Source organism: Melospiza georgiana, chromosome 16 (genome assembly GCF_028018845.1).
Source record: "Melospiza georgiana isolate bMelGeo1 chromosome 16, bMelGeo1.pri, whole genome shotgun sequence".
Lineage (NCBI taxonomy): Eukaryota > Metazoa > Chordata > Aves > Passeriformes > Passerellidae > Melospiza > Melospiza georgiana.
The window spans coordinates 3,562,237-3,588,238 of NC_080445.1; the positions used below are offsets into that span (position 1 = coordinate 3,562,237).

Sequence of the window (26,002 nt, forward strand, 5' to 3'; positions counted from 1 at the left end):
CCCAGGTGGGATCTCAGAGAGTGGGGCAGAACCCCCTTCCCACATCCAGGCCCTTCCCACATCCCGAGCCTTTCCCAGCGCCAACCCACCCCATAACCTGACCCTTTTCCCAGGGCCAACCCTTCCCAGTACAGACCCTTCCCCAAATCCTGATCCTCTCCCTTATCGCGACCCTTCCCCAGATCCCGATCTTTCCCCCATCCCGACCCTTTCCCAGTACAGAGCCTCTCCCAAATCCGACCTTCCCCTCATCCCTTCCCTCTCCCCGATCCCGACGCTCCGTTCCCGGTGGCCGCGGGCAGTTCCGGTGGCGGCCGCGGGGGGGCGCCGCAGCCGCGCTCGCTCCGCCCCGGCGGGACGGGACCGGCCCGAGGTGGCCGCGCAGCCCCGGCGGCTCCGGCGGCTCCGGGCGGCTCCGGGCGCTGCCGCCGCCGGGGTCGCGCCGAGCCTGCCCCGCTCCGACGGTGAGTACCGGGGCCGGGGGGCGCGGGGGCGAAGGCGGACCCTACCCCAGGGACACCCCTGTCTTAGAGGGGACACATCCCCGCTGTGGCGTCCCCGCTGCACCGGGCAGCAGCGTTTGTTTCTCGTCCCCTGGGAAGCGGAGGCGGGAGGAGCTCGGGGCTTGTCCGGTTGCCGTGGGAGACCCGCGCTGCCCGCGGAGCCGGCGGGAGGGCTGTGCCGGGAGCCGCAGCGCCCGAGGGTCCCCGTCCCGTGGCCGGGCACACGGGGAGCCCTCCCCGCGCCGCCTGTCCCTGCGGGCCCGTGTCCCATCGCACATCCCTTGGGATCATCCCCGTTCCATCCCCCTCGGGCTGCTTCCCCCCACTGAACTCTCTTTGGAATGCGTGTCCCCATTCCGTATCCCTCAGGATCTGTCTCCCCAGATCCTTCTCCCACTCGCATGCCCCTTGAGATTCCTCTGCCCCTTGCACACTCCCTGGGATCCCTCTCCCCATTCCATACCCCTCGGGATCCCTCTCCCCATTCCACGCCCCTCGGGATCCTTGTCCCTTTGCACGACCCTTGGGATCCCACGTCTACCCCACACCCTCCGTGTCACCTGTATTCAGCTGCCTGCGACTGTGGTGGCATCCCAGGCCACGGCAGGGAGGTGCTGAGATGATCTGTGTCCCTGTGAGGCTGGAGCAGTTTCATGCTGAGTTGTAACTTTAGCAGGGAAAACTCAGGGGAGTTTGCTACTTGCTTGGGAAGTGCTTATTTTCAGCTCTCTCCAGGACCAGTTAATTATCGCTGGAAAAAAAGAAATATTATTGCTAAGGTCTTATAATTAGGCAGCCTACGGAGGCTGTGGAGCTCGGGAGGCAGCAGAAAGCAAATGCTTTTTGTGCAGGGTTTCAGGGGTGTGTGAATAGAGCTGCCCGGGCAGAGGGCTGGCATTTGCACTGCTGCATTACCAGAGAGCTGGGGCACGTTGGCGGCTCAAAAGACCCTGCAAAATAATTACAGGGGAAAAAAAAATCACCAAGAAAAGAAAACCTGCTAAAAGGACTCCTGTTGTCCTTGTGGAATCAGACTGTAACAATGTTTGTGGAGTGATAGGTGCCTTTGGGACAAGCTGTTGGTGTTTTTGGGGCTGTTTTCCATCCTGTTTGAGCAGTCCCAGGGGCTGCGGGGTCCGGGCTGCTGCAGGGTGCCTGCTGCTAATAATAACGTGGTAAGGAGTTTACCCGCCCTGATCCGGCTAAAGACGGCACCGAGAGAGCCACGGACATCATCAGCCTCCGCTCTGCCCCTAGATTAGGTGGATAAACTCGCACAGGGCAAGGCCGGGCTCTGGAGCCAAAGGAAGGGAATGGGGGCTCCGGTCAGAGCCGAGGGGTTCGGGCTCTGCCTGGCTGGGGGATGGCATCTGCAGAGGGGCAGGGTTTGGAGCCGAGGAGAGCACGTCAAAGCCACCAGGGCGTTCTCATTTCCTTTGCTCTCCAAGTTCTAATTTGTTCCACATTGCAGCTCCGGCCTCTCCCTCCACTTGCAGCATCCAGGCTGCGGTCACTGCCGCTACTCCGGGGCTGCCACTCCAGTGGTTTCCATTAAAAAAGGCAGAAAAAGAAAAATTTCCAGCAGAGATCTGAGGAAACAGCTTTTCTGGTTCCTATTTCTGGGGTGGTTATAGCTGAAATCTCACCACCCATCCCTGTGCTGGGATGAGCCCCTGGGGAAATTCCAGATGATTAAAAAGTGTTTTAATGGTGTTGTTGCTCTTCCCAAAAGGGAATAAGATGACCTGGTAGCTACAGGTTGATTGGCTTGATAGCATCCCCCCAGGGAGAAGAGGGAGAAACCTGGCTCAGGCTCCAATTGATTAAAGACTTGAACACCAGGAATAAATTCCTGCCATCCAACGTGGCTGTATGGAAAATAACTCCTGGCAAGAAATTATTTCAGACTCCAGCATGAGAGGTGACTCTCTGGCTGTAATACACTTCTGAGAAGCAGTTGAGTTATGGGAGGTGATATTCTTGTAAAAATCTGCACTTTCCAGTATTAAAAAAGTCAATCCAGTCCAGTATTTAGAGCTGACATTGCACAGTGTCAAGAAAGCTGGTATTAAATAAACGTGATCCATTTCCAAGGCAGTTATCAGGGAGATTATCACTGCTGGGCACTGCTAGCTGGTAACATGGACCCGGTGTTTTTATCACTAATCTGGAAGAAAGGAGATGGAAATGATTTCTGGAAAAACCTGGATCTGACCCAGGGCAGCTGAGTGTTAATGGTTTGCACAAATGCGGGTGGTAAGCTGAGTGAGAGAAAGGCATCCTGACTGGAACAGAATGGAACATGGAAATCTTTTACACCCAAAAATAATAACTGTGGCTGTACGTGGTTTCCTGTCCCTAATCTGGATGGTAAATTTTCAGCTGGAGCTCCCTGCAGATGCTGGGAGAGGCAGCACAGGGGCAGCAGTTTGGGGGGTGGCTGTCTGTCTGTCCTCATTTCTGCACTGGAGAATTGAAAATTTTCAGGATAATGTGAAATTTGGCTCTGGGGAAAAAAATAAATAGCAGTTATTTGCATTTCTGGTCAGAACCAAATTTGGGCTTATGGCAGCCAAATCTAAATTTTGCTTCTCAGCAGAGGAGATGTGGAGTCTGAGGGGAAGGGACTAAGGGGCTGCAGAAGGGGTCTTACAGGTGGAGAGGAGGGGGCCATCTAGTGAGTCCACCCATAAATCAAATCAAAGAGGAAAGAGGAAGGCTTGGCAACAGCATCTAAATACTCTCACAGAGGAGAAAATACCTGTTAGCCAAAATCTTTTTAATTGAGCAGAGAAAAGATGGCAAGAATCAATATCTGGCAGCTGAGGGCAGGGCAGACACACTGGAAATAAGGCATAAATATTTTACCAGGAGGAGTAAATCACTGGAAGAACCGTGGAGCGGCAGAGGTGGGGGCAGCACCTCTTTGCCTTTTGCATCTCCACCTGCAGAGTTTCTCCCACAGCCCCAAGGCTGGGCCAGCAACAGGGACTGGATGGAACCACACCAAGGCCCTGATTAGGTGATTTAATTAGAGGATGATGCATTTATCTTTAATCATGGTGGAGCCATGGAAAGGAGTAGCTCTTGTGCTCTGATGGCTCTCCCTGAGGAACACCCGTGACATCCCTGGTGGCACTTGGCAGGTGCCTCTTTTATCTTTGTCTCTGGCCACCAGTGGTTGTGCTCTCGCAGATCTGCGGTGGGAAGGTGAGGGGACAGTGCTTGGTGGCTCTTCTTGATGTCCAGCAAACCAGAGTGAGATTCAGGAGAGCAGATCTCAGTGAGCATGCCAGCATGCTGGGGCTGCTGGGGGAAGGAGCTGCTCCAGGGCTTGCTTGGCCACCTGTGAGTCAGAGCATCCCCAGCCTGGCATCCTTGGGGCCACGTGTGATTAGGAGAAAGACATAAAGGTCACAGGGCTGTTGCTGGTTCCATCTCCTCCCCTTCTCCTTTCCTTTCCTTCCTCCTGCTTCCTCTCCTCTCCTTCCTCCTTCTCTTCTCTCCCGGTCTCCCATCCGATGGGGTAGGTGCTGTTGGTTATAGATGTGGTTCAGAATCCCACATGCAAACATCAGGACCGTGTTGCAGAACCTCTGAGCCTTCCAAACCCACCACACTGTGAGCAGCTGACGTCCATGAGCAGCTCAGGACCTCTCCTCCTCTTCCTGTCTCAGAAACGTCACAGACGCCTGCCCGGGATGGTGCACAACGAAGGGCAAAGATCGTTTTGAGAAGGAGGATGAATGGAAGGGAAAAAGGCACGTGAGAAGGATGGCAAGGTAGGGTCTGAGCGCTGGCTGGGGGCCCTGGGGAGGAGCTGCTCACCCGTTCTGGGAGCAGGAACCTCAGGCTTGCAGGAAAGTCCCCAGTGGTGGCTGCAGAGTCACTCGTGGTGGTGGAAGGACACGTGGTGGCCACGTGAACACCGTGGGCATTTGTCACAGCCCTGCAGAGCTCAGGCAGAGCTGGCTGTGGAAAATAGCTGCTTTTGGTGTGGTCGGGCACTGCCGTGAAGAGGTGAAGGATCTTGCTGGGAGGCAATCCCAGGGTTTTTACTAATCCATGTGTACCCTTTAGAGAGAGAACGTCACTGAGGCTGGAGAAAGGGACTCTTGGGAAAGTCTGGATCATGCTGTGTCCTTCCAGGGAACTGTGGAGTGAGAAAAGGGCTCAGCTGGGCTGGGGATGTGCAGGAGCACGTGTCCCACTGAGCTGCAGGAAGGTGGGACACTCTTGCTGGCTTGTCCCCAAGCAGCTGGGGCAGCTGGAGCATCCCTGCTCCTGCAGTGGGGCTCAGCGGGATGGCACGTACCAGAGCTTTCCTCCTGTACCAGAGCTTTCCTCCTGTACCAGAGATTTCCCCTTGCATCAGAGATTTCCTCCTCACCAGAGATTTCCCCTCGTACCAGAGATTTCCTCCAGGGGAGATGCCCGTGTCCATCGTGCCTGAGCTCACGGATGTGGGAGGAGCCCCTTTCATTATCATCTTACCCCGCCCATTAGATCCTCAGGGGGATTAGGACGGGATGTGTCCTGCTGTCTCCAGGAGAATGTGATTTCTCAGGTCACCCAGGCTGGTGCTTGGTGAAATCACACCTGTGCTGCTCTAGATGCTGAAAATTGGGGTGACACCTCCTCCTGATCCAGGCTTCTGATTTTTTTCCCGGTGAAAAGTCTTTGCCCCTGAACTCTGTAGGAGCTGCATTTTATAGAAAGAGTAAAAATATAGCTGAGCTATAAATAACACATTCAAAACCAGGCAGGGACCTGCAAGGAGCAAGGATGGTGTGTCTGTGATGTGGGCTTGGAGGAATGATTTTGCCACCAGCAGATGGTGAAAGTTTTCCCTTTGTGCTGGGGGCAGTTCAGGGTGGAGGAGATAAAACCCACAAAACCAGTGATTTGATGACAAAGCCTTCTTTTGCATCCCTGATGACAAGGTCCTGCAGGGACTCTGGGGCAGTTTTCCTCGTGGCCAATGTTAATGAGGGCTGGCAGGGCCGTGCTGGAGCCTGGGGCAGCTGTTCCTGAGCCTGACTGTGCCAGTGCCCTGACCTGCTCCCCAGGTCGGCGCTGCCAGGAGGTGTCACACAGCAGACATCAAGGGATGTCCCCAGAGATGTCCTCAGCAGCTCTGGGCTCAGCAGGAGAGGGAGGAGCAGAGCCCCAGCCCATCCCTGCCTCAGTTTCCCCATTTGCAAGGTGGGAGCAGGAGCAGCCTTACCTGAGCCTTACCTGAGCAGGAGCAGCCTTAGCTGAGTGAGTTGGGGTGAAGTTCTGGGTCAGTGTAAAACACAAGGTCCTCAGCCCTGCTGTCCTGCCAGGACTCCTGCCCTTCAGCACTCCAGAGGTCAGTTTTGGAACCTGCAGCCTGGGGACAAGGACAAACCCCAGCATTTTCACAGTCCTGGTGGAGCTGGGAAAGGGGAAATGGGTGACATGGGGTGCAGCAGGGTTACACAGCTCCCAGCCACATCCTTAGCACCTGGTGCCTCAGTTTCCCATCTGCAGCATTCCCTGTGTCTCTGGCTGTGGGATGGGGGGATGCACATCCTGCAGCAGCCCTCCATGCACGGCTGGGAGCTGCTTTCTGGGTTAGAAGGTGACCTCTGCTTCCATTAGCAGCAGGGACGTTTTTCTCTCCTCTTTTCTCCTGAATTAGATGGTGGCTTGGAGGCTGTCCAGGCCCAGCATCACTCTGCTGACAGTGCTGAGTCTGCTCTGAGGCACGGCTGTGCCTGAGCCACTCGGGGCTGCAGCTGTGGAAGCTGCTGGCACCTCACCTGTGCCCAGCCAGGGACACCTGGGTCACCCAGCTGCTGCATCCAACTGTGGATGGGACATTTTGGGGTTCCTCTGTGTGTGCATGGGGTCCCTGCATGTTATAGATCTGGAGGAGAGTGAGAGCCCAGTTCTGTCCCAAGCAGGAATGCTCAGATTGTCTTTGCTGACCCTGCCAGCAGCTCACAGTGTGGCTGGAGGTCACCAGCACCACCCAAGCACCAGGTGATGCTGCAGCCAGGATGGGGACAGTGACAGCAGGCAGGAGTGCTACCCACCTAAATCCAGATCACTCTCTGTGGTTCCTGCTCCACTCCAGGGGATTGAGGAGCACTGGGAGCTGCCACATGGCCTTGGCCACATCTGCTCCAGTCACTGCCCACTCGGGGCTGCCCTGGGCTAAGGTGACAAGGGCAGCCTTGTCAGTGATGCCACCCTGGGCCTGAACGTCTTTCACAAACAAGCAACAGCCGAGAGATTTGCCAGAGTCAGGACATTTTTAGAAAGGCTAATTAGAGCCCATTTTCACCCTGTGCCTCTCGCTGAGCAAAAGCATTTAGCAGCGGCCTCAGAGTGAGCGAATTTGCACTTGAGCTTTCCGTTTCACCTCTAAAAAATGGGATTGCTCCATAAACTCGTTAGTGAAAGTAACTCCTGATGCTTTGGCTGCTGACCAGGATGGGCCCCGCCAAGTCCCGCTAGGCTCTGCTCTCCTGCTCTGGGTAAGAGGGACCTCTTGATGGAGAAACATGGGGCCTCTCCAGGCTGTGTTTTCAGGGACAAATCCATCCAGGGGTAACTGTGCTGGTGCCAAGGAGCTTGGCTGAGCTTTTCCTCTGTTGTTTTGGGTTACACAGGGGAAATGACCCTCCTCGATCTGCCACCTCGGAGGTGACAGCAGCTCCTCTGTGGCCACCTGCTGCACATCCACCCTCCAAACCACTCACCTTGCCCTTCTTGCTGTTCCCTGCCCAGCTGTGCTTCATGACGACCTCCCCCACCATGTTTTATGGGCCGTCCTCCAGCATGGCTCCGCCGTCCAAGAGCCGCCTGAAGCGCCAGAGCCGCCTCTTCTCGCAGGTGCTCTACCGCACCCTGAGCTACAAGGACCGCGGCTCCGCGCCCGCCGAGGACGACCCGGCCGAGCTCTCCACCCAGCTCTCGGCCCCTGGCATCCTGAAAATCTTCGGGGGCAACATCTGCGCGGGCACCAACTACAAGAGCGTGCTGGTGACGGGCAGCTCGGGCGCGCGGGAGCTGGTGAAGGAGGCCCTGGAGCGCTACGGGCTGAGCCAGCTCAGCGCCGCGCAGTACGCGCTCTGCGACGTCATCGGCCGCTTCCAGGGCCCCGAGAGGCAGTGGCAGACTGAGGGGCTCAGGGTGCTGGGCGACCACGAGAAGCCCCTGCTCATCCAGGACCTCTGGAAGCCCAGGGAGGGCTTCTCGCGCCGGCTGGAGCTACGCAGGAGGGCCGAGGTGGAGGAGATGGCGGCCAGGGATGTGGACACCACCACTGCAGGTCAGAGCTGGCTGTGGGGCAGGGAGAGGGGATGGGGGGCACCCCCTGGAGCCCTCCCACAGCAGAGGCTTTCACATGTGGTGTGGGTGCAGGGGTGGTGCAAGTGGGACGGTGGTCGTGTTTTAGCGGCGAGGCTCCTGGGCTGAGGCAGGCCTCAGCACTCTCCTGCCTCAGTTTGGTATCTGTCACCTCAAATATTCACCCCAGCCAATTCAGGGGTTAATAGCAAACCCTGCCCGTGGCTGGGGAGCAGCAGGCAAGAGCATCAGTGCTTCCTGCTCTTCCCATCAGTGAACAAGCACCATGGCATCCCCAGCTTCGTGCCTGGCTCTGCCCTGCTCTCCTGTCTCCCTCTGGGCATCCCCCAGGCCTGACACCCCGGGCAAATCTGCAGGAGCAATTAAGGAAAATGAAAAGCTAATGAAGAGAGAGCAATGTAGGGCAGGAGAGCTCCTGCAGCGGTGCCTGATGGAGGCCAGGGCTGGCAGGAGGAGATAAGTGCATCATTAGGAACCAGCAGCAGTAATGAAGCTTTCCTCCTCTCACCCTCAGATAAAAGTCCTGTGAGGATGAGGGCAGAAAGTTTTAAAATCAGATTTTTACTTTCACAATGTGCTTGCAGGGTCAGACCTGCTGACCAGGCCCCAGAGGTATCAGCCACAGGGTTTTGCTGGGATGGGCCCCAGCAGTTCCTCACGCCTGTTGGGAAGGGCTGTTACTGTCAGAACGAAAGTGGTGGTGATGCAGGATTACTCTGTGTGCTTGGCAAAAGAAGAGCCAAGTTTCTGCCCCATTAGCAGCAGAACAAATGGCCCAACCTGTCCCACACCAGAGGGACACAGTTCCTTTCCCACCCATCCTAACAAAGCTGGAAAGAACCCTGGAACACAGGGAGGGAATCCAGCCATGGGCACTCTGGGCAAAGCAGAGGCAGCTGGAGCCTGCCCAGCTGCAATTTTCAATTGGGATTTCACCTGGCGCTTGAGGACACAGGGCTGCTCCATGCTCACCATGCCCAGTCTGGCTGCTCAGGGAGGGGGTGCCACAGGTGCTCCCAGCTCATTGCACAGACACAGAGGTGGCTTCTGCCAGGGCCTGGCCCAAGGAGGTGGATGGAGGTGGATGGAGGTGGATGCTCTGCTCTTCTCTCCAGCTCTTCCTGCAGCCAGGATCAGAGAGATGTGAAGCACTCTGGGAGAGCAGTGATCTAAAAACAGCTTCAGCTGAATGGAGGGAAGGGCAAGAGCCCAGTGAGGGGTGCAGGGCCATGTGGCAGCTCCCTGCCAGCCCAAGGTCACATCCACAGCCTCACATCCTCCCCTCGGATGCAGAAGGGAACTTTGCTCCCATGGGCTGGATCCTGGGTGGGCTGGGAGTGTGGGAGTGCAGGGATCCACCCAGGCAGGGAAGCAGCAGGGTCTGGGCTGCCCAGCATGGGAGCAGCACTGGGCTGGCCTGGAGCTGCACCCTTGGGTCATTTCCATGGAGGAGCAGCTCCTGATGGGATCCTGTGCTCTGGATCAGGAAACAAGCCCGTTATGCTTTCGTTATCACTTCATTTGTTTCAGCACTCCTGGGTGGGGCTGTGGAAATTCCCCATTTTTTAACATTTGGGCATTTTCCAGAGCTGACCAAGCTCTTCAAAGGCAGAAGCTGCACCCACAGTCAGGCTGTCTGCTCTCAGGGTACACAGCCCATGGCTGTCTTACCTGGTAAAATCTCTCTCCTGCAGCCCTTCTCTTGGTGGCACCAGGGGCTCTGTCACCAGTCTCACCCTGTGCTACTGTGGGGTTGGGACCACCCTTTCCCACCTCATCTGCAAACTGCCAGGAATGGATGTGATTGATGCAGCACCCCAAAAAGACCCAAAACTCCTGGTGAGGGGGGTATTGACCATGAGTGCCCTCCAGCAGGGTCACCCTTGTCACCAGGCTCAGGCTGGCAGAGGTCCCCTTGCTGAGCTGCAGCTGCCTGCCCACGGTCCTGAGGCACTGGCCTGGAAAACACGACATCTGTGCAAAAGTAAAGGGACTTCAGGCTTGCAGCTCCCCCAGAGAAAAGCAGAGGAATGCTCAAACCATCCCCAGGGCAATACCTGCAGGCCCTTCCCCACACGGGGCATGGCTGGAGCAGCAGGACTGGGAGCACTGGGGTCATGCAGGTGCATCCCTGGCTGGGGGAAAGGCTCCACATCCACCCATGACCTGCTAGCAAATAGCTTAAGACTTTTATCTGCTCACTTACCCATTATCCTAATTAGTTTATTAGCTGCTTCCCACTGGGGAGGACAGTGCTGGCTCCTCTTGGCACTAATTAGCAGCACAGGTAGAGGCTCTGTGCAGCTAACGAGGCAGCCCCTCTCTCCCTGTGCCCCCAGCCTGCTCCTTTGGGGAGCACAGAGTCATGGAGATGTAGGGAAAACACCCACAAACTGGAGGGTGCTGCAGCCCTTGGCATCTCATTGGCATTCATTTTCCAAAATATCCCCATTTTGTACCAGGTCCTGTCCTAACTGGAGCTTTCCCAAAGGGCTGGAGGCTGAACTGCACACGCAGCTCCAAAACCTTGGGATTTAAGCCTATTATTCTAAAAGATGCTCTGGCAAGAGCCTTTGAGGATCTGGCTTTGATATACCTTAGCACCACTGCATCCAGGGAAGATTCCCTGCAGAGTCTGCAGAGCAATTACATTAGGAAGGACCAGCCTGGTCTTAGTCCCTCCTGGGTGCATTCAAAGCATTTCTTCTTTCCTGGGGCCCATGGAATTATTTGTTGATTTATTTCTCAGCCAGGAAAAGCCAACCTCTTTCCTCAGCTGAAACAGAGGCAGATCCCAGCCAAGATCCCAGGCTCCACAAGTGAAAGTTTTTCCCCTGGGCTGCAGGATGGGTTTAGAGGCAGCAGCTTGGTGGGGTCTGGGGATGCTGCCCAAGGGGTGCCCAGCTCTCCCTAAGGATGAGATCCAGCCCTGTGTTAGGATCTGATTAGAGAGAGGTGCCTCTGCCTGAACTGAGGTGCAAACGACACAAATGCTGAAGTAAATAATACAGATTTTATTAGCAATCAGTGTGAGGTAGCGAGAGAGAAAGAAAGAGAAGAGAAGAGAGGGGGGACAGAGACAGAGCTCTTGTTTTGAGCTGGTGGTGTCTTGTGTTGCTGGTTGTGAATCTCCCCTGCCAGAATTGCCTCTTACCCAGGCACAGCTGATTCAGCACAGTTGCTTAGTTGCTTCCATTAGTTTCTTCCTTATCTTGGGAGTGCTGCCAAGTGTCCTTGTGGCCTGTAAATTCTGTATTCTTTGTGCCCACTATCAGTGGTACATCCCTTTTCCCAAGCCTTTTTAACCCCCTAGGCCTGAGATCACTGGAGCTTGTCCAGCCCTAAACTTTAACAGGGCCTAACACTCCAACAGCAGTGCCTCCTTTCTACAGTCCAAGTCCTGGCTATCCAGGGAGGAATGAAATATTTGGGGATGCTCTTTGAATCCTTACGTGCTGTTCCCATCCCAATCTCCATGTGGGTTCAGCAGCCACTGGCTCTGCACTGGAGATGTTCAGGCTGAGTTTTGGGTGGGATAACCTGCACATTCTTGGGAGGACAAAACAGTACCAAAGGATGAAAAAACCTAACCCAGTTTTATGGAGGGACTTTGTTATGCTCAGGAAAAGAGCTGTGTTTATCTTTCCAGCACAGCCCTGGGGTTGGTGGGAGCCTGTGACGGGGGCAGTGAAAAAGCAGCTTTTTCCTACACAAAATAAATACAGAAGCTTCCTTTCCCCTGGATAAGGGGCTGGTGAGGGCCTGTCTCTGCAGGCAGTGGGACCCCAGTGCTGGCAGGCCCTGCTCTGTCCCACTGAGCTCCAGCTGCTCCCCAGGATCCAGCCCCACGGCTCCCTGCCTGCTCAGCCTGCTCTGGGATCTGCATTGTCCTTCATCCTCTGGCCCATTTCCATGCTGTGGGTCGGGGACAGGGCTCCTGGGGGGAGCTGAGGTGTCCTGCAGACACGTTTGGGGTGGCCTTTGGCACGCCCAGCAGTGTGGTTTGTGTGGGTTTGTTGTCCTCCCTGGATGTCCCATCCGTGCCGTGGCCGATTGCCTTTTTAAGAAGGACACAGGGCACGGGGCTGCTTGGGGTGGCTTGGCTGTGCCCTGCCCTAATCCCAAGGCATGTAAACAGCAGGGGCTATTTTCTCCCTGTCCCACCCCCCCTCCCCATCCTCATCTCTTTGATTTTCCCAGCAAAGGAGTGCTCCATTTAAAACAAACAAACAAAAAAATGTATTTCAGAACCAGCAGCCCATTCCTCACCAAATAAGGCAGATGATTTTTTTTTTTTTTGGGTCTGAGATTGTGAGTGTCCCTTTAAGCAGCCCTGGGCACCAGGCTCTGTGCTTTGCCGTCCCCAAATCCCGCTGGCTGTCCCCAAACCTCGCTGTCCAGAGCCGGGAGCAGGGCTCTGGCTCTGGTGCTGCACCGACAGCGCTGCACTGCTGCTCCTGCAAGCAGATCCTGTGGGGTTTTTCCCCTCTCTTCGTCCTCCCCGAATGCCAGTGACCTGCTCCCAGGAGGTGCCCAGCTGAGGTACGAGCATCACCCTCGGACACACAACTTCCAATTTCTCCTGCAGAGCTCCAGCGGCACGGAGGGATCCAGCGGGACCCGCGGCTCTGGGGCTGCTTTTGCAGCTCGGCCCGGCCTATCCATTCACTCCGGCTCCTGTTTGTCTCACGGACAGACAGCTCTGCCCGAACTGATGCTTGGGAGAAGTTAATTACGGCTTGTTCCTGCTGCAGCCGGGCTCCACTGCAGCTCCCGTGCCTGCCTGATGCTCCGGGGAATTGGGGGGGTCCCTGCGGTCCCCACTTGCTGCTGGCTCCCGACTGCTGAAGGGCTGAAAGCCAAATCCGGGCTTTTTTTTTTTTTTTTTCTTTTCTTTTTAGCAAAGATTGAGTGAAATTTCTTTTTAGCAGGGATTTCCTCTCCCCCCAGCCCTGCAGTGTGGCCGGGGCGGATGGGGGATGCTATGGACCGGCTGCTCTCCATCCAGTGAGGTTTGGGGGCCAGGGAGGGCAGGGACACCGCGTTTTAGCGGTGCCATTAGGACACTAAACTCCGCGCCGCTGTTTTGGCGTCACCTTTCGCGGAGGGCAAAGGAGCGGGGGACACCAGGGCACGGCGGGTGCGCAGCGCCGGCTGCTCCATCCCCGCTCCGAGCCGCAGCATCCCTCCAGCAACACTGGGGTGCTGCGGCGGGCGGGGGTGCTCCGGGGGGGCTGCAGGGGCTGAAGGCGGCTCTGTCTCCCCCCCATCCCCGCAGGCATCAACGCCCAGGCGCGGAAGCTGCAGCGGCACCGGGCGCGGGGGGCCCGGCGGGCGGCGGGCGCGGAGCGGCGCGGGCCCCCCCCGGCCCTGCGGCGCAGCCTCAGCGAGACCAGCCTGGGGAGCCCGGCTCGGCGGGCGGGCGGCGCGGCCGGGGCCGGCGGCGGGGCCCGGCTCCAGCGGCACTGCTCCACCCTGCCCGGCAGCCCGGCGGCGGCGCGGAGCGGCGGCAGCAGCATGCGGTACTCCCTCTACCAGTCCCCGCACCTCCTGCTCCTGCAGGGCTACAGCCAGCAGCATGTAAGCACAGCACCGCGCCGCCTCCTGCGCACCCCCGGCACCCCCGCTTCCCTCCCAGCCCCCCCAAAGCCTCGGGGAACGGGGCTGCTTGCATGGCCGGAGCTGCTGGGGTCGAGGGAGGTGGTGGTGGTGAGGATGAGCATCCTTTAGGAAACGGGCTTGGGACTCGCAGCCTTGTCCTCAAGTCTGTCCCCGGCCTGTCCCCAAGTGCGGGGAGCGCGGAGGTAGGAGCCGTGACCGCCTGCAATGCCCCACTGGCATTGGGATGGCACTGGCATTGAGGGATGCAAGGTGATCCCCGAGCAGCATCCCTGCCCCGGCCCGAGGGGGCACCGGTTCTGCCCCGTTCCCCATCCCCGGTCCGGCTGCTTCCTCAGTGGCAGATGGAATCAGAGGCTGTGAATAGAACAGCGCAAGGAGAACTGCAAAGGACAGGGTCGGCTCTTGCAGTTAATGGCTACTTTGCGCCCGCTGAGTGTCGAGCTGTTCCAAGTTTTTGGCAGGGTGACACCGGCACTGCGGCCATCCCATTAGTGCTGCTCGGGAAACTGAGGCACGGGCTGGTCCCCTGAGCTGCCCCGGGGTGTGCAGGCAGGCTGCAGGGAAAGGCAGGGACAGGAGTGGATGCTCTGTCCCACTGTCACCCCGGGCAGGGGGTGCAGGCATCGCTCCAGTCTGGGGGGAAAAGCTGGGAAGAAAAAGCAGCTGCAGAAGGGATGAGGGGGAGAGGTGGAAGGAGGGCTCCTTCTATCCAAAGCAGCCCCATTTACTGCATGCCCAAAGTCATTGTACCCATTTATTGCCATGCCCAAGGCAGGGATCACTGCTGTCCTGCTTGGCAGCGAGGAGAGTAAAATAACGAAATGTAAATGTGCATGGGGGACAGCTGGGGACAGCGAGGGGACAGCTGGGGACAGCGGGAGGCTGCAGCACTCACTGCATGGCAGCAGGAGGGTCCCGTCTCCCCGTCCCCGGTTCATGCTGCGTCTCCTCGCTCGGCAGGACAGCCTGGTGTACCTGCTGAACCGCGAGCAGCACACGGTGGGCCAGAGGACGCAGGCCAGCAAGCCCAGCATCAGCCTGTCCGCCCCCGACATCCTGCCCCTGCACTGCACCATCAGGAAGCTCCGACCTTCGCGGCACCGCTCGGAGGAGAAGCTGGTGCTGGAGCCCATCGCTGGCGCCGCCGTCTCCGTCAACTTCTCCGAGGTGTCCCGGACGGTGGTGCTGCGGCACGGGGACCTGCTGTCCCTCGGCCTCTACTACCTGCTGCTCTACAAGGACCCCATGAAGGCGCAGCCGCTGCCGGCGCAGACCCTTCTGAGGCTGCGGGCCCTGCACCCCGAGGCTCCGCACGTGTGCGGGGCGTGCGGCAGCCTGCTGAGGGACAGGGACCCCAAAAAGCGGGGCCCATCACCCGGCGGCGGCCCCAGGACGCCCCGCAGGAGGCTGCAGCTGGAGTTCGAGCCGGCGGCCGAGGATGTGCTGCTGCGGCGCATCATGAGCCTCATCGAGCCCGGAGGGGACGACCATAAGCTGACACCTGCCTTCCTGCTCTGCCTCTGCATCCAGCACTCGGCCACCAACTTTGAGCCGGGAGACTTCGGGCAGCTGCTGCTGAAAGCGGCCAAAATGATCCAGAGGACGGTGTGGGTCAGTCGGCGGTGGGACGGGGTGTTTTGGGGTGGGGGTGTTTGGGGGTGTTGCTCAGGCCCTCCCTGGGGGCTCCTCCTCAGCCTGGTCCCCGTGGCAGTGAGTGCTGATGGGGGTGCTGCTGGTGCCACCCCATCCCACGGGTTCTCACTGTGCTTTCCCTTCTCTCCCTGCCCAGGAGCGGACACGGGAGCTGGCTGAAAAGCAATCCCAGCAGTAAGTGTGACCCTCCTTGTTTTGCCTCAAAAAACGGGGAGAATTCAACCTGGTTCTTCCTCCATGAGTGAGGGCAGTCCGTGGCTGTCAGCCAGTGGTGCATGATGAGTTTTCCTGCTGAATCCCACACATTCTGCTCTCTGGTCCTTTAACCACATGCCTGCAGAGAATCTGTGGATTTGGAAAAGCTCAGGAAGGAATAGGACCTGCAGCAGCTCTGGGGTTTTCTGGCCGAGGCTTTGCACTTGTGGCTTCACCCTCGAGTGATACAGTAGGAATGTTCCTTAAGTGTGAGCCTGACCTTCCTCAGGCTGGAGACCCCTCAGTGGAGCTGAGATGGAACTGGCACTGCATGTGTGCATCCAGGGGTGGTGGCACAGCGTGTCCCAGTGCTGGGAGCACCATTCTGGGACAATCACAGTGGTGCAAGGAGCTGTCTTCCCAGTCACATCCAAAATCCCATCTCTAAAGCAGTTAGTGCTTGCTGTGAGCTCTCCTTTAGGATAAACTTCAAAGATGCTTCCCAGGCCCTTCCTATAGCAGGAAAAAGCAGTTTAGCAGTTGAGAAATTACCCAGATGCTTTTTGCTTTATTTTTGAACAGCCCAGGGCAGGTGAGCTGGGTTTAACTGTCCAGAGCTGGCAGGAGCAGCACATACCTCTGGGGAAGGGCTGCCTTCAGCCATGAATATTTAGTGCAGTTCATCTGTATTAGGGGGAGTCTCCCCCAAAAGTGGGGCCCCACAAAGGCCAGGTGGCCTTGGTCAGCCTGGTCCCACAGGGTCCCCTTTGCCACCCCTCAGAGCAGAAACCACTGATTTTTTTCCTTGTAAAGGGTCTTTCTAAGGGGAGTGCTGGGCTTGGGGTGTGGGGATGTGAAAGCTCTCTGGCATTGCCCCAAACTGGCTGTTTTCTCCCCAAAAGCCTGAGTGGGGATGCTGAGGGGCAGCAGGTGTAACAGCTTCTGTGTCTCCCCAGCCAGGACCCTGCCACCCTGTCCCGCTTCACCATCACAGACCTCCTCCCAGACCTGCAGCACATCATCTTCTGGATGGCCAATGCCATCGAGATCCTCTACTTTGTCCAGCAGAAATCACCCACCTACATCCAGAGCATGGAGGAAGAGCTGGACATCAAAGGTAGGTGTGGATGCAGCATCCTGCCTGTTTTCCCAGCCAGAGCTGCTCTGCTAATCCCCACTCACAGGTGGTGGTCAGTGCCCTCGAGATGCTCCATTAACCCTCCATAATCCTCATCAGCAGGGACATCTCCGTGCTGTGGGCTGGGGAAATCTGTGGGAGGAGCAGCCTCACATCCTGCCCTGGTGCTGCCCAGCTCCAGAGCCAGGTTGTGCTGTGTTCACACATGAGTATGATGAGTTTTCCTGCTGAATCCCACACATTCTGCTCTCTGGTCCTTTAACCACCATGCTTGCACAGAATGGGTTTGGAAAAGCTCAGGAGGGCATAGGACCTGCAGCAGCTTGTGGTTAATGCCCTGGGGGGGCTTTCTTCACCCTGGATTTGCAGGTAGCCCTCAGAACTGCTCAGTGGTGAGCCTGTGTTAATGCCAGCAAAAGGAAAAAAAAAAGATAGAAAGGTATTAAACCAGCCTCAGAAACTTTCTGGTCTATGCAAGAAGTTTAAATGTTCTTAGGCCAGGCGGGAGCTGTGGGGGACAGCAGGTGGGAGCCCCCCGGGCCAGAGGAGCCTCTTTGCCCTGTTGAGGGATTCCATGGGGATGATACAAACCTGGAAATTCTAATTACCCACCCCTTGGGAGTCTGGGGGCCTTGCTGCAGCAGGTTTGCTCCCCGATGCTCCTCTCCTCCCTGCAGGCTCCAAGGAATCTCTGTTCTCCTCGACCATCACGGCCAGCGAGGAGGCGATGACGGTGCTGGAGGAGGTGATCATGTACACCTTCCAGCAGTGTGTCTACTACATCTCCAAGGTACAGCACGAGCATCCCCAGGGCTGTGCAGGAGGGCTTTGTTTTAAGCTTTCACTCCTTGGCAGTTGCACCACGCTGAGGTGTTTTCCTTTGGGCTGAAGTTCCCCGAATTTTGGTCGCAGCCCAGGAAAAGTATTGAATTACTGCGGCGTGTTTCCTGCAGTGCAGCGGCGCGGGGGAGGCGTGCGGGGACGGCTGCTTGGCTCGGCCAGCGCGGCATAATGCTGTGATTCAGGGCGTGATGGAAAGGGATGGAAAGGGATGGCAAGGGGCCCCTGGCCCGGGAGAGCCGGGCGGCAGCGGGAACAGAGCGGGCAGTGTGAGGCACAGAAAGGCTGCCCTGTGCACCACGGCTCCCTGCCACCGGCACGGGGCACACGGGGCTGCTGCTGCTGCTCCTGCACCGCTCCCAGCAGCGCCTTCCTCCCCTGCGCCCTCCTCCCCTGGAAGGAGTGAGTGCGAGGCACTGCTCTCCCATGTGAGCAATATGGAAAATCATCCCCATCGATCCTGATTCCTGTCACCTTCGTCACCAACTGATTGGTTGCTGCCCTGGTTCGCATTAAGTTTTGCAGATTTTAGCTGGCGTCACGCACCATTTCTTCCAACTGCTAAAAGTGACCAACATTAATTTTTATAATTTTTTAATAATATTTATAATTTTACAATACTTATAATTTTATAACAGTTATAATACTTATAATACTTATAATATTTATAATTTTTATAATTTTAAACATTTTGCATTATTTTTATATTTTTATAATATTTCTAATTTTGCAATACTTATAATTTTATAATATTTATAATTTATAACAGTTATAATACTTACAATACTTATAATATTTATAAGTTTTATAATTTTAAAACTTTTGCATTATTTTTTATATTTTTAAACTTTTGCATTCATTTTTATAATTTTTATAATATTTATAATTTTACAACACTTATAATTTTATAACAGTTATAATTTTATAACATCTATAATTATAATTTTATAATATTTATAATTTTTATAATTTTTAAACTTTTGCATTAATTTTTATAATTTTTTAAACTTTTGCATAACTTAAATAATTTTTTAAACTTTTGTACAACACTGGAGCCCATGGAGGCGGGGGGTGAACAGGAGCAGCCCCTTGCCGGAGCAGCACTGGCAGGGTTTGCTTGGCTTGAGGAGGTGAAGGAAAGGCTTGGCTGGTGCAAAAACAGAAAAACCCCAACAAACCGAGTCAGCTGTGACCTTGCTGCTGTCCTGCAGTGTCTGTACGTGTCGCTCCCGGCCCTGCTGGAGTGCAACCCCTTCCAGAGCGAGTGCCGGGAGGGCTGGCGCGGGACTCCGCCCCTGCCCGAGGAGCTCCGCAGGGTCGTGCTCATCTACCAGGCCGTGCTGGACCTGCTGCACCAGTACGAAGTGCACCCCGAGATCACCTCCCAGATGTTTGCCTACCTCTTCTTCTTCTCCAACACCCTGCTCTTCAACCAGCTCCTGGATAAGGGTCAGTCCTCCTTGAATTGGGCAGCACATAGGGGACTGAGTTGTTGGGATGATCTCCAGTCCATCCCAGTGCCACCTAGAGGGGTACAGGAAGGGGCTGGAGATGGGCAGGTCTCAGCATTGCTACAAGCAGGCCAAGCACAGATCCAGCTGCTGGCCCCTGGGTCCCCATTCCCAGGAGAGGCAAAACCCCACAAGGATCCCATCCCATTCCATTGCCCCTTTGAGCCTGAGTAGAGGAGGCTGAGGGCAGTTAATAGGGGCAGCTCATTAATAAACTGCAGCAGCCTGAGGTGCTCATTAGCCCTCAATAACACAGCTGCCCCCTTGTAAGTGCCAGCAAGACCCAGCTGCCACCAGGAATTACAGCCACAGGATGCTGGGGACATTAACCTGGGGCAGGGGCTGGGGGACAGGGGGGCTGTTCCCTGATATGGCTGATGGATGCTTTCCCTGATATGGTGATGGATGCTTTCCCTGATATGGCTGATGGATGCTTTGCCTCCTCAGGCTCCTCCCTGGGCTGCTTCCACTGGTCCCAGGGGGTGAAGCTGCGGGCCAGCGTGCGGCTGCTCCTGGAATGGCTGCACGGCGCCGGCTTCGAGCAGCTCTCCCAGCAGTTCTTCTCCAAACTGTCCAGCGTGGCCAACCTGCTGGCCATGCCCGGCTCCCAGCTGGTGCAGGTGAGGGATTCCAGCCCAGGGCTCGTGGCATTGGGATGGGCATGGGCAGGAGAGCACCTGCTCAGTCTAGGGGGTCCCTACACTGATGTGCCCCTTTTGAACCTGCCCTCTCCCCGGGTCTGTGGTGGGCAGTACCCAGGAGAGGATGCTCTGGTTCTCTCCATCTTGCCCGAGCTCTCCCTCCTGTGCCCCTTGAAGCTCCTGCTCCCCTCTGCCATGTGCTGTCCCCTCACACAGATGACCTGGCCATCCCTGCGAGCCGAGTTCCCAGCGCTGCGCCCCGCGCAGCTGCACCGGGTGCTGAGCCAGTGCCAGGCTGTGATGGACGTGGGCTGCATCTCAGCGTGGCAGCCCAGTGAGGAGGAGAGCCCAGCCACCTTCCAGCCTGGTGAGTCCTGCCCAGCCTGCTCCACTCACATACAAACCTACAAACAGGTCATTTCCTTCCCCTTCCTGGTGTCCTGTAGTACCTTCAGCAATTGGTAATAACCAGAGCCCCAAAATTCAGATATTGCAAAGGATGCAAAGTGCAGGAGCCTTTTTCTGCTATCCCAAGTGAGGGATGCTGCTGGCTCAAGCTCTCTAAATCCCTGATCCCAGCTGGGAGACTGCACATGGCTGAGAGCTGGGAGGCAGCACTGGGGTGCAGCCTGAGCCAGTGCTAACCTCCATCCATCCCTCTGCCTTTCAGATGAGGTGCTGGAGTCCTTCGACAACCACCCACCCATCATCCTGCCCAGTGGGGGCTTCAAAGTGGACCTGGAGGTGGAGACATTGGACGACAACATCTACAGACACCTCCTTTACATCCGCCACTTCCTCTGGAGCCTGCAGAGCAAGAGCCCCCACAGCAGTGAGGGGCTGGGCTCAGCACTCCCTAAGGTATCCTGTACCCCACGGGGGGGTTGTTCCTCTCCTGGCTGGGCAGGAGGGGCTTGGGTCCCTCTGCAGACCCCTCCAAACCCAGTGCCAAGGGCTTGCTGCCCTTGCCTGCAGCCTGGAGCTGTGGCAGTGGCCTCATGGAGAGCTCCTGGAAGGATTAGTGCTGCTAATCCCCCAGCACGGGGGGCACGGGAAGCTGAGCTGGAAGGACAGGATCTTCCCAGCAATCTCGTTAGGGAGGGAGGGGAGATGTCTGTGGCAGTGCTCCCCATCTCCCTGTGTGTTCCCTGTTCTCCCTGCTCTGCACCCTGCCCGTCCCAGCAGCCAGGCTTGCACAGAGGTGCTAATTAGCTAATGCCTGTAAAGCACAGGGAGGGTGATACGTGCTGTGGGTGCTAAGCTCAACTGCCATGTGGAAGGTCCCCTTCTCCTCTCCCATCCTGTCCCCATTCCCTGCAGCACTGACAGGCCCTGCTGCCTCCTCCTGTCACCCTGGGGCCACATTGCCCAGCCCTTGTGGCACAGGAGGAGCTGTGCTCCCCAGTGTCCCATTCCAGTGGGATGTCCCAGCAGGGACATGACCACGAGTCCCCTTCTGGCTGGCTGTAAACACCCCCAGCACAGCCCTGGCCACCAAACTGGGCTGTGGGAGCTGTGCTGGGAAGTCAGGACAAGCCTGGCAGTGTCTGGATTGCCAAGGCTTTGGATACATCTGGCAGCCAGGAGAGCAGCAGGGTGCTGGGGTCCAGGTGGGGAGTGACAGTCACACACAGGGGGTCCCATAGCATTTCCCTCCTTCTCAAGAAAGAGGCATGCCCGACGCCGGAGGTGCTGGAGGTGAGCGAGGCCCCGGTGCCCACCCCGGGCAGCACCATCGCCATCCAGGAGGATTTTTGCTGCCTGGGGGGCTGTGCTGAGCCACAGGGGAACCCCAAACTCTGCCTGGCCACCAGCACCTGCCCCTGCGAGCCCCCCGCCAGCGAGCCCCAGCTCCAGGAGAAGCTCCAGCAGCTGCAGCTGGGCAGGAGCCCGGTGCCCAAGGGTGGCACGGTGCCCCCAGACCCCTCCTGCCTGCTGACACCACCCACCACCCCCCTGAACTTCGACTCGGGCAGCCCGGAGTCACCGCAGGGCACCGGCAAAGGGCTGCAGGACACCCGGAGGAACGGCATGAACGGCACCAAAGGCAGCACCCCTGAAGGTACCGAGAGCTGGCACTGCCCCGGGGCTCTGGGGCTGGGCAGTGCCAGAGCTGCCCCAGGGCTGTGGGGCTGGGCTGGGCAGTGCCAGAGCTGCCATGGGGCTGTGGGGCTGGGCTGGGCAGTGCCAGAGCTGCCCTGGGGCTGTGGGGCTGGGCAGTGCCAGAGCAGCCCCGGGGCTGTGGGGCTGGGCTGGGGCAGTGCCAGAGCTGCCATGGGGCCGTGGGGCTGGGCTGGGGCAGTGCCAGAGCTGCCCTGGGGCCGTGGGGCTGGGCAGTGCCAGAGCTGCCCCGGGGCTGTGGGGCTGGGCTGGGCAGTGCCAGAGCCCTAACCCAATCTCTCCCTCCTCTGCCAGGCTGTTCCCCGACCCCCTATGATTACCCCACGCCGGAGTCCTCCAGCCGCAGCTCTGCCACCGATGACTTCTGCTACGTCTTCGTGGTGGAGCTGGAGAGGGGACCCATCGGGCTGGGGATGGGGCTGATCGACGGCGTGGTGAGTTCTCAGCTGATGCCCTCACACAGTGGAGTGGGATGTGGGATGTGGTTTATACCCCCAGAAAGGCTGATGGCTTTCCATGGGAGCTTGGCTGCTTCTCCTGGGGACAAGGAGGCACAGAGGGATCTCGCAGTGGATCTCTGCTTACAGGTCACTGTGCTGTCTGTGCAAAGTCCACAGCTGTCCTGCAGCTGTGGAGAGCAAACAGGCTCAGCTCTCCTGTGGAAAGAAAATGACTCAGCTGAGGTCTTTCCTCCACCCTTCAGTGGTGGCAGGAGAAGCAGAGAGGAGCAGGGAGGCTCACAGGGTCACAAAACAGCTCCTCCTTTGCATAAGGAGGAATCTGGCATTGTGGGGTGGACCATGCTTTTAAAAGGCCTTTCACAGCTGTGCTGTTGGTCAGTAGGGAACAGAGCATCACTGAGCCCTGTGAGCAGAGCTCCCATCCCAGCATGGCTGCAGGCTAACAGTGCTTTACTCTTAATTAAATTGAACAAGAGCAAGTTGCCCCCACCTCTCCTTTCTGTGTACAAATTAATATAAAACCAAAGGATCATATTTCCTTCCTGTTATTGTTAGCACCACCCTCATCATATTCCCAAGCATCTCCAAGATCCCACTTGCCATCAGGCTTGGTGGTGAGCCCTGGGGGAGTTACCCTGCCTGGGGAGGCAGGCCTTTTGGGACCACAAATCTTTGTGTGCCTTTTTTTGCTCACTGCCTTCCCCTGCCACCAGCACACCCCTCTGTGCTCCCCGGGGATCTACATCCGCACCCTGATCGAGGACAGCCCCGCAGCTGCCGACGGCAGGCTCTCCATTGGGGACAGGATCCTGGCTGTCAACGGCACCAGCCTCATCGGGGCAGACTACCAGAGGTGAGTCCCACCTCAGCAGAGGGCCTGGGGTGGCAGCAGCACTGGAGGAGTCCCTGTCAGCTCTGTTTTGCTGTTTTGCTCCAAGAGTTGCCAGCACTGCAGTGCTGAGGATGCTGCGGTACCAGCGAGCTGCAGGGAGAGGAGTGACCTGCACAGGACATCAGGGACGGGGAGAGGCTGTGGGTTTGGGGAGGGATTATGGAGCATAATCCATATTTCCCTCCCCAGCAACTGGGGAGCATACATGGGAAATAAATAAGAGCTCCAGAGATGAGTCTCAGCAATGTAGAGCTGCTGCAGCCCCATCCCACCCCAGGTTTGCTCTCCAAGGTGGTGGGATGAGACAGCTCAGAGGCAGAGCCCAGGTGCCCACAGCACAGGGCAGCTTTGGGCTTGTGTGCCCTCATCCTCGCACCCTTAACCTAGAGGCCAAGCCCTCCACAAAGATACAGGCAGGAGAGGAACAGCCCCTGCTTGTAGCCCTGAGCAGGCACAGGTGACTGGCAAAGGGGGGTGTTTTGTGAATGCCCATGACTGGGCAGGCTCCTGAGGGGCTGCCAGAACTCACCTCTGTCCCTGTTGCTGCTCCCTGCAGTGCTGTGGATCTCATCCGCTCCGGGGGGAAGAAGCTGCGGTTTCTGGTTGCCAAGTCGGACATTGAAATAGCCAAAAAGATCAGTTCCAGCTCCTCTTCCTCCTAGTCCTTGTGGAACAAGGATCCTGCAGCAGCTTGTGGCTACAGCTCTGGTTAAGGCTGACCTCAGGGAGCCTGGAGTGCAAGAGGGAGGACCAGGACTCCACAACAGCCCTCGATGTGCTTTTGGACACTTTGCCCCTGCACTGCAGCAGATGAAAGGACATGCAAGGATGGTGCACGCTGCTCCCACTGCACTGCCTGGGAGCATCATTCCTGATCCATTGCCCAGCCTCACCTCATAGCCAGTGTCATCCTTCTCAGGAGCTTTCCTGTTCCTTTGTCCCCTCTGGCAGGGGGAGGGAAGGGAACGCTCCCACCATGAGGACTTGTAGGCAGGCTCCTCTGTTCCTCTAGGCTGGCAGCTCTGTGTGATATTTTATGCTGACAGGCAGAAGGCTTGAAATACCTTTGGGTTTTGAAGAGAACACATGAGGCAGGCCTGGGCTTCACTGTGGCAGTGGCCACCTGAGGTGCTGGCACATCAGGCTGGAGAAGTGTGCCCAGCTCTGGGGGTGGTGAAGGCAGCACAAGCACCCAGGAGTGGGATTCCACACAGGATGCAGTGCCAGGAGTCAATTCCCCTGGTGGGATTCCACACAGGATGCAGTGCCAGGAGTTAATGCCCCTGGTGCCATACACTAGCTCAGGTGCCTTTTGGCTGCTGGGCTACAGCCCTGCCTCAGGATGGGAAGCAGCCACAACAAAGGGCTGACACCACCAGCAGCTCCTGAGTCCCAGGGAGAGCTCCCTGCAGAGAAGGACTCCCTTGCCCTTGCTCTGCAGATTTACTGCCCAGCTCTGGCACCACGATCCCGGCTGAAGGCCACCAGGAATGATGAATGTCCCCACAGAGGGTTGGTGCCACCAGGAAGCTGAGGGAGCCCAGCAGCACTCGGCACTGACACCAGCCCAGGCAGACAAGGACAGCTCAGCTCCGTGTCCTGCTCCTCCTGCTTCCATTGCAAGGCCACCCTGCTCCGTGCCCTGCTCGGAGCATCTCCCGGGCGTGTGCTGCTGAAATGCCGACAGGTGGTGATGGACAGCACAGATTCCCTTTGGGAGGACTCGTGAAAATGCCAGGAACCGCCCTGCTCGCGGCTGCCGACCCTGCTGTGAGCTCAGCCGAGGGTTCAGCTCCATCGTGTGGCTGCCCGGGCCCTGCACACCCGGCCTCCTGCTGCCTCTGCTTTTAGCACCATTAACGGGATAAACCCGACCTGATTTCCACATATAGACAGATACTGAGACCTAGTTTAGCTGAACCCTATTAAAACAGCCTGCAGCAAAGCCCTGCATCACACCCTGCACGGTGCAGGCTCTGGCAGGGGATCAGGTACTCACATGGCATCTCACAACAACAGTGCTGAGGATTGTGATGCTAAAACAGGGCTGGCTTTATTTACACCTCACTGCTGCAGTTCTGGTTCCTGTGCTTGGTCTTGCACGTCGCAGGAGGAGATGTCAGAACGCTCCATGCAAGGGAAATGCTCCACTACTGGATTTCAGTGCAGCCTGGCCTGCTTTTCTAGGCAAGATGGACCAGGCACCTTCTCTGAGACACGAGTGCCTTGCTGCTCTGCTGGGCCACGCTCACAGCCCTGCCCTGGGGTGCTGCCCCAGCAGGGACTGGGAGCAGTGCATCCTCCTGCCACTGACTCAGCCTGGTGAGCAAAGGCTCAGGGCTTCTGGTGATTCACTTCACTTTCAATCAAGTAGGTATGCTGGCCTGTCATCCTCCACAGAACTTGAAATGGGCTGCCTAAAGCCTCTGAGCAAACTGCATGCACTCCTTACTCCCCTCTGCCCCGGAGCCAGGGCTTGGGGTGAGGCTTGGTTTGCACTAGGCAGTGCTGGGGCTGCATCCTGGCACGTTCCAGCAGTACCAGTGCAATCCACTGAGCACTCCTGGAGCTGGAAAACAGCCCCAGAGCTGTGTGTCACTCACAGTGCAGTCAGGCATTGAAACAGACTGTAAATAAACCCTGCTATTTACTAGTGTGCATGAGGGCTGGCTTCTCCCAGGAGGAGCAGGGGATGGACTGACTTCCCTGTGTGTTAATATGTACAGTGAGATGTGAATAAAGCTCTGGTGCAGATACTGAGCACAGCATGGCGCCTGTCAGACACGGTGGATGTTAAGAAATGCTCTGTGTCAACAATAAACTGGATCAATAAACCTCTCTAAGCCCTGCTCTGGCAGCTGCCTCTTGGATCTCTCCATGTTCACTCCAGTGGTGAGACACAAGAGCAGTGGGGGCTCCCAGATGTGATGGAGCCAGTCCTGCTTCCTCCAGCTCAGGCCTTTGCCTGCTCTGCTGCAAGAGAAGCAGCATGTGCAGGTGTAGTGAGAGCAAAGGGGAGGGGAAACAAGGCAGAGAAAGGGAGGGAACAAATCACATCTCCAAAGGGACAGGGTGTGCTGGCAG

General features: G+C 57.1%; 1 protein-coding gene across 3 annotated transcripts; it reads left to right on the top strand.

Moving 5' to 3' along the window:
* Positions 1-398: 398 nt before the first annotated feature.
* Positions 399-25,943, top strand: RADIL (Rap associating with DIL domain). 3 transcript variants are annotated; one of them, XM_058035317.1, is made up of 16 exons: positions 399-464; positions 4,095-4,285; positions 7,263-7,806; positions 13,123-13,424; positions 14,427-15,077; positions 15,256-15,293; positions 16,271-16,431; positions 17,130-17,242; positions 18,504-18,741; positions 19,251-19,423; positions 19,661-19,811; positions 20,115-20,305; positions 21,110-21,506; positions 21,860-21,999; positions 22,740-22,879; positions 23,475-25,943. In XM_058035317.1, the coding sequence occupies exons 2-16, from the start codon at positions 4,250-4,252 to the stop codon at positions 23,578-23,580; spliced, it is 3,381 nt and encodes a 1,126-aa protein (XP_057891300.1). In that variant the 5' UTR covers positions 399-464; positions 4,095-4,249; the 3' UTR covers positions 23,581-25,943. The 3 variants fall into 3 exon arrangements, with proteins under 3 accessions (XP_057891300.1, XP_057891302.1, XP_057891301.1); XM_058035319.1 differs by having other exon boundaries at positions 401-464; positions 4,181-4,285; XM_058035318.1 differs by lacking the exon at positions 399-464 and having other exon boundaries at positions 3,841-4,285.
* Positions 25,944-26,002: the final 59 nt, after the last annotated feature.

What these genes read in the sequence shown, in the direction of transcription:
- RADIL (XM_058035317.1), top strand. Translation starts at nt 4,250, where the DNA reads ATGGAAGGGAAAAAGGCACGTGAGAAGGATGGCAAG. An exon ending in GGAAGAGCTGGACATCAAAG is followed by an intron (nt 16,432 to 17,129) that starts GTAGGTGTGGAT and finishes TCCTCCCTGCAG; the next exon opens with GCTCCAAGGAATCTCTGTTC. An exon ending in CAAAGGCAGCACCCCTGAAG is followed by an intron (nt 21,507 to 21,859) that starts GTACCGAGAGCT and finishes CTCCTCTGCCAG; the next exon opens with GCTGTTCCCCGACCCCCTAT.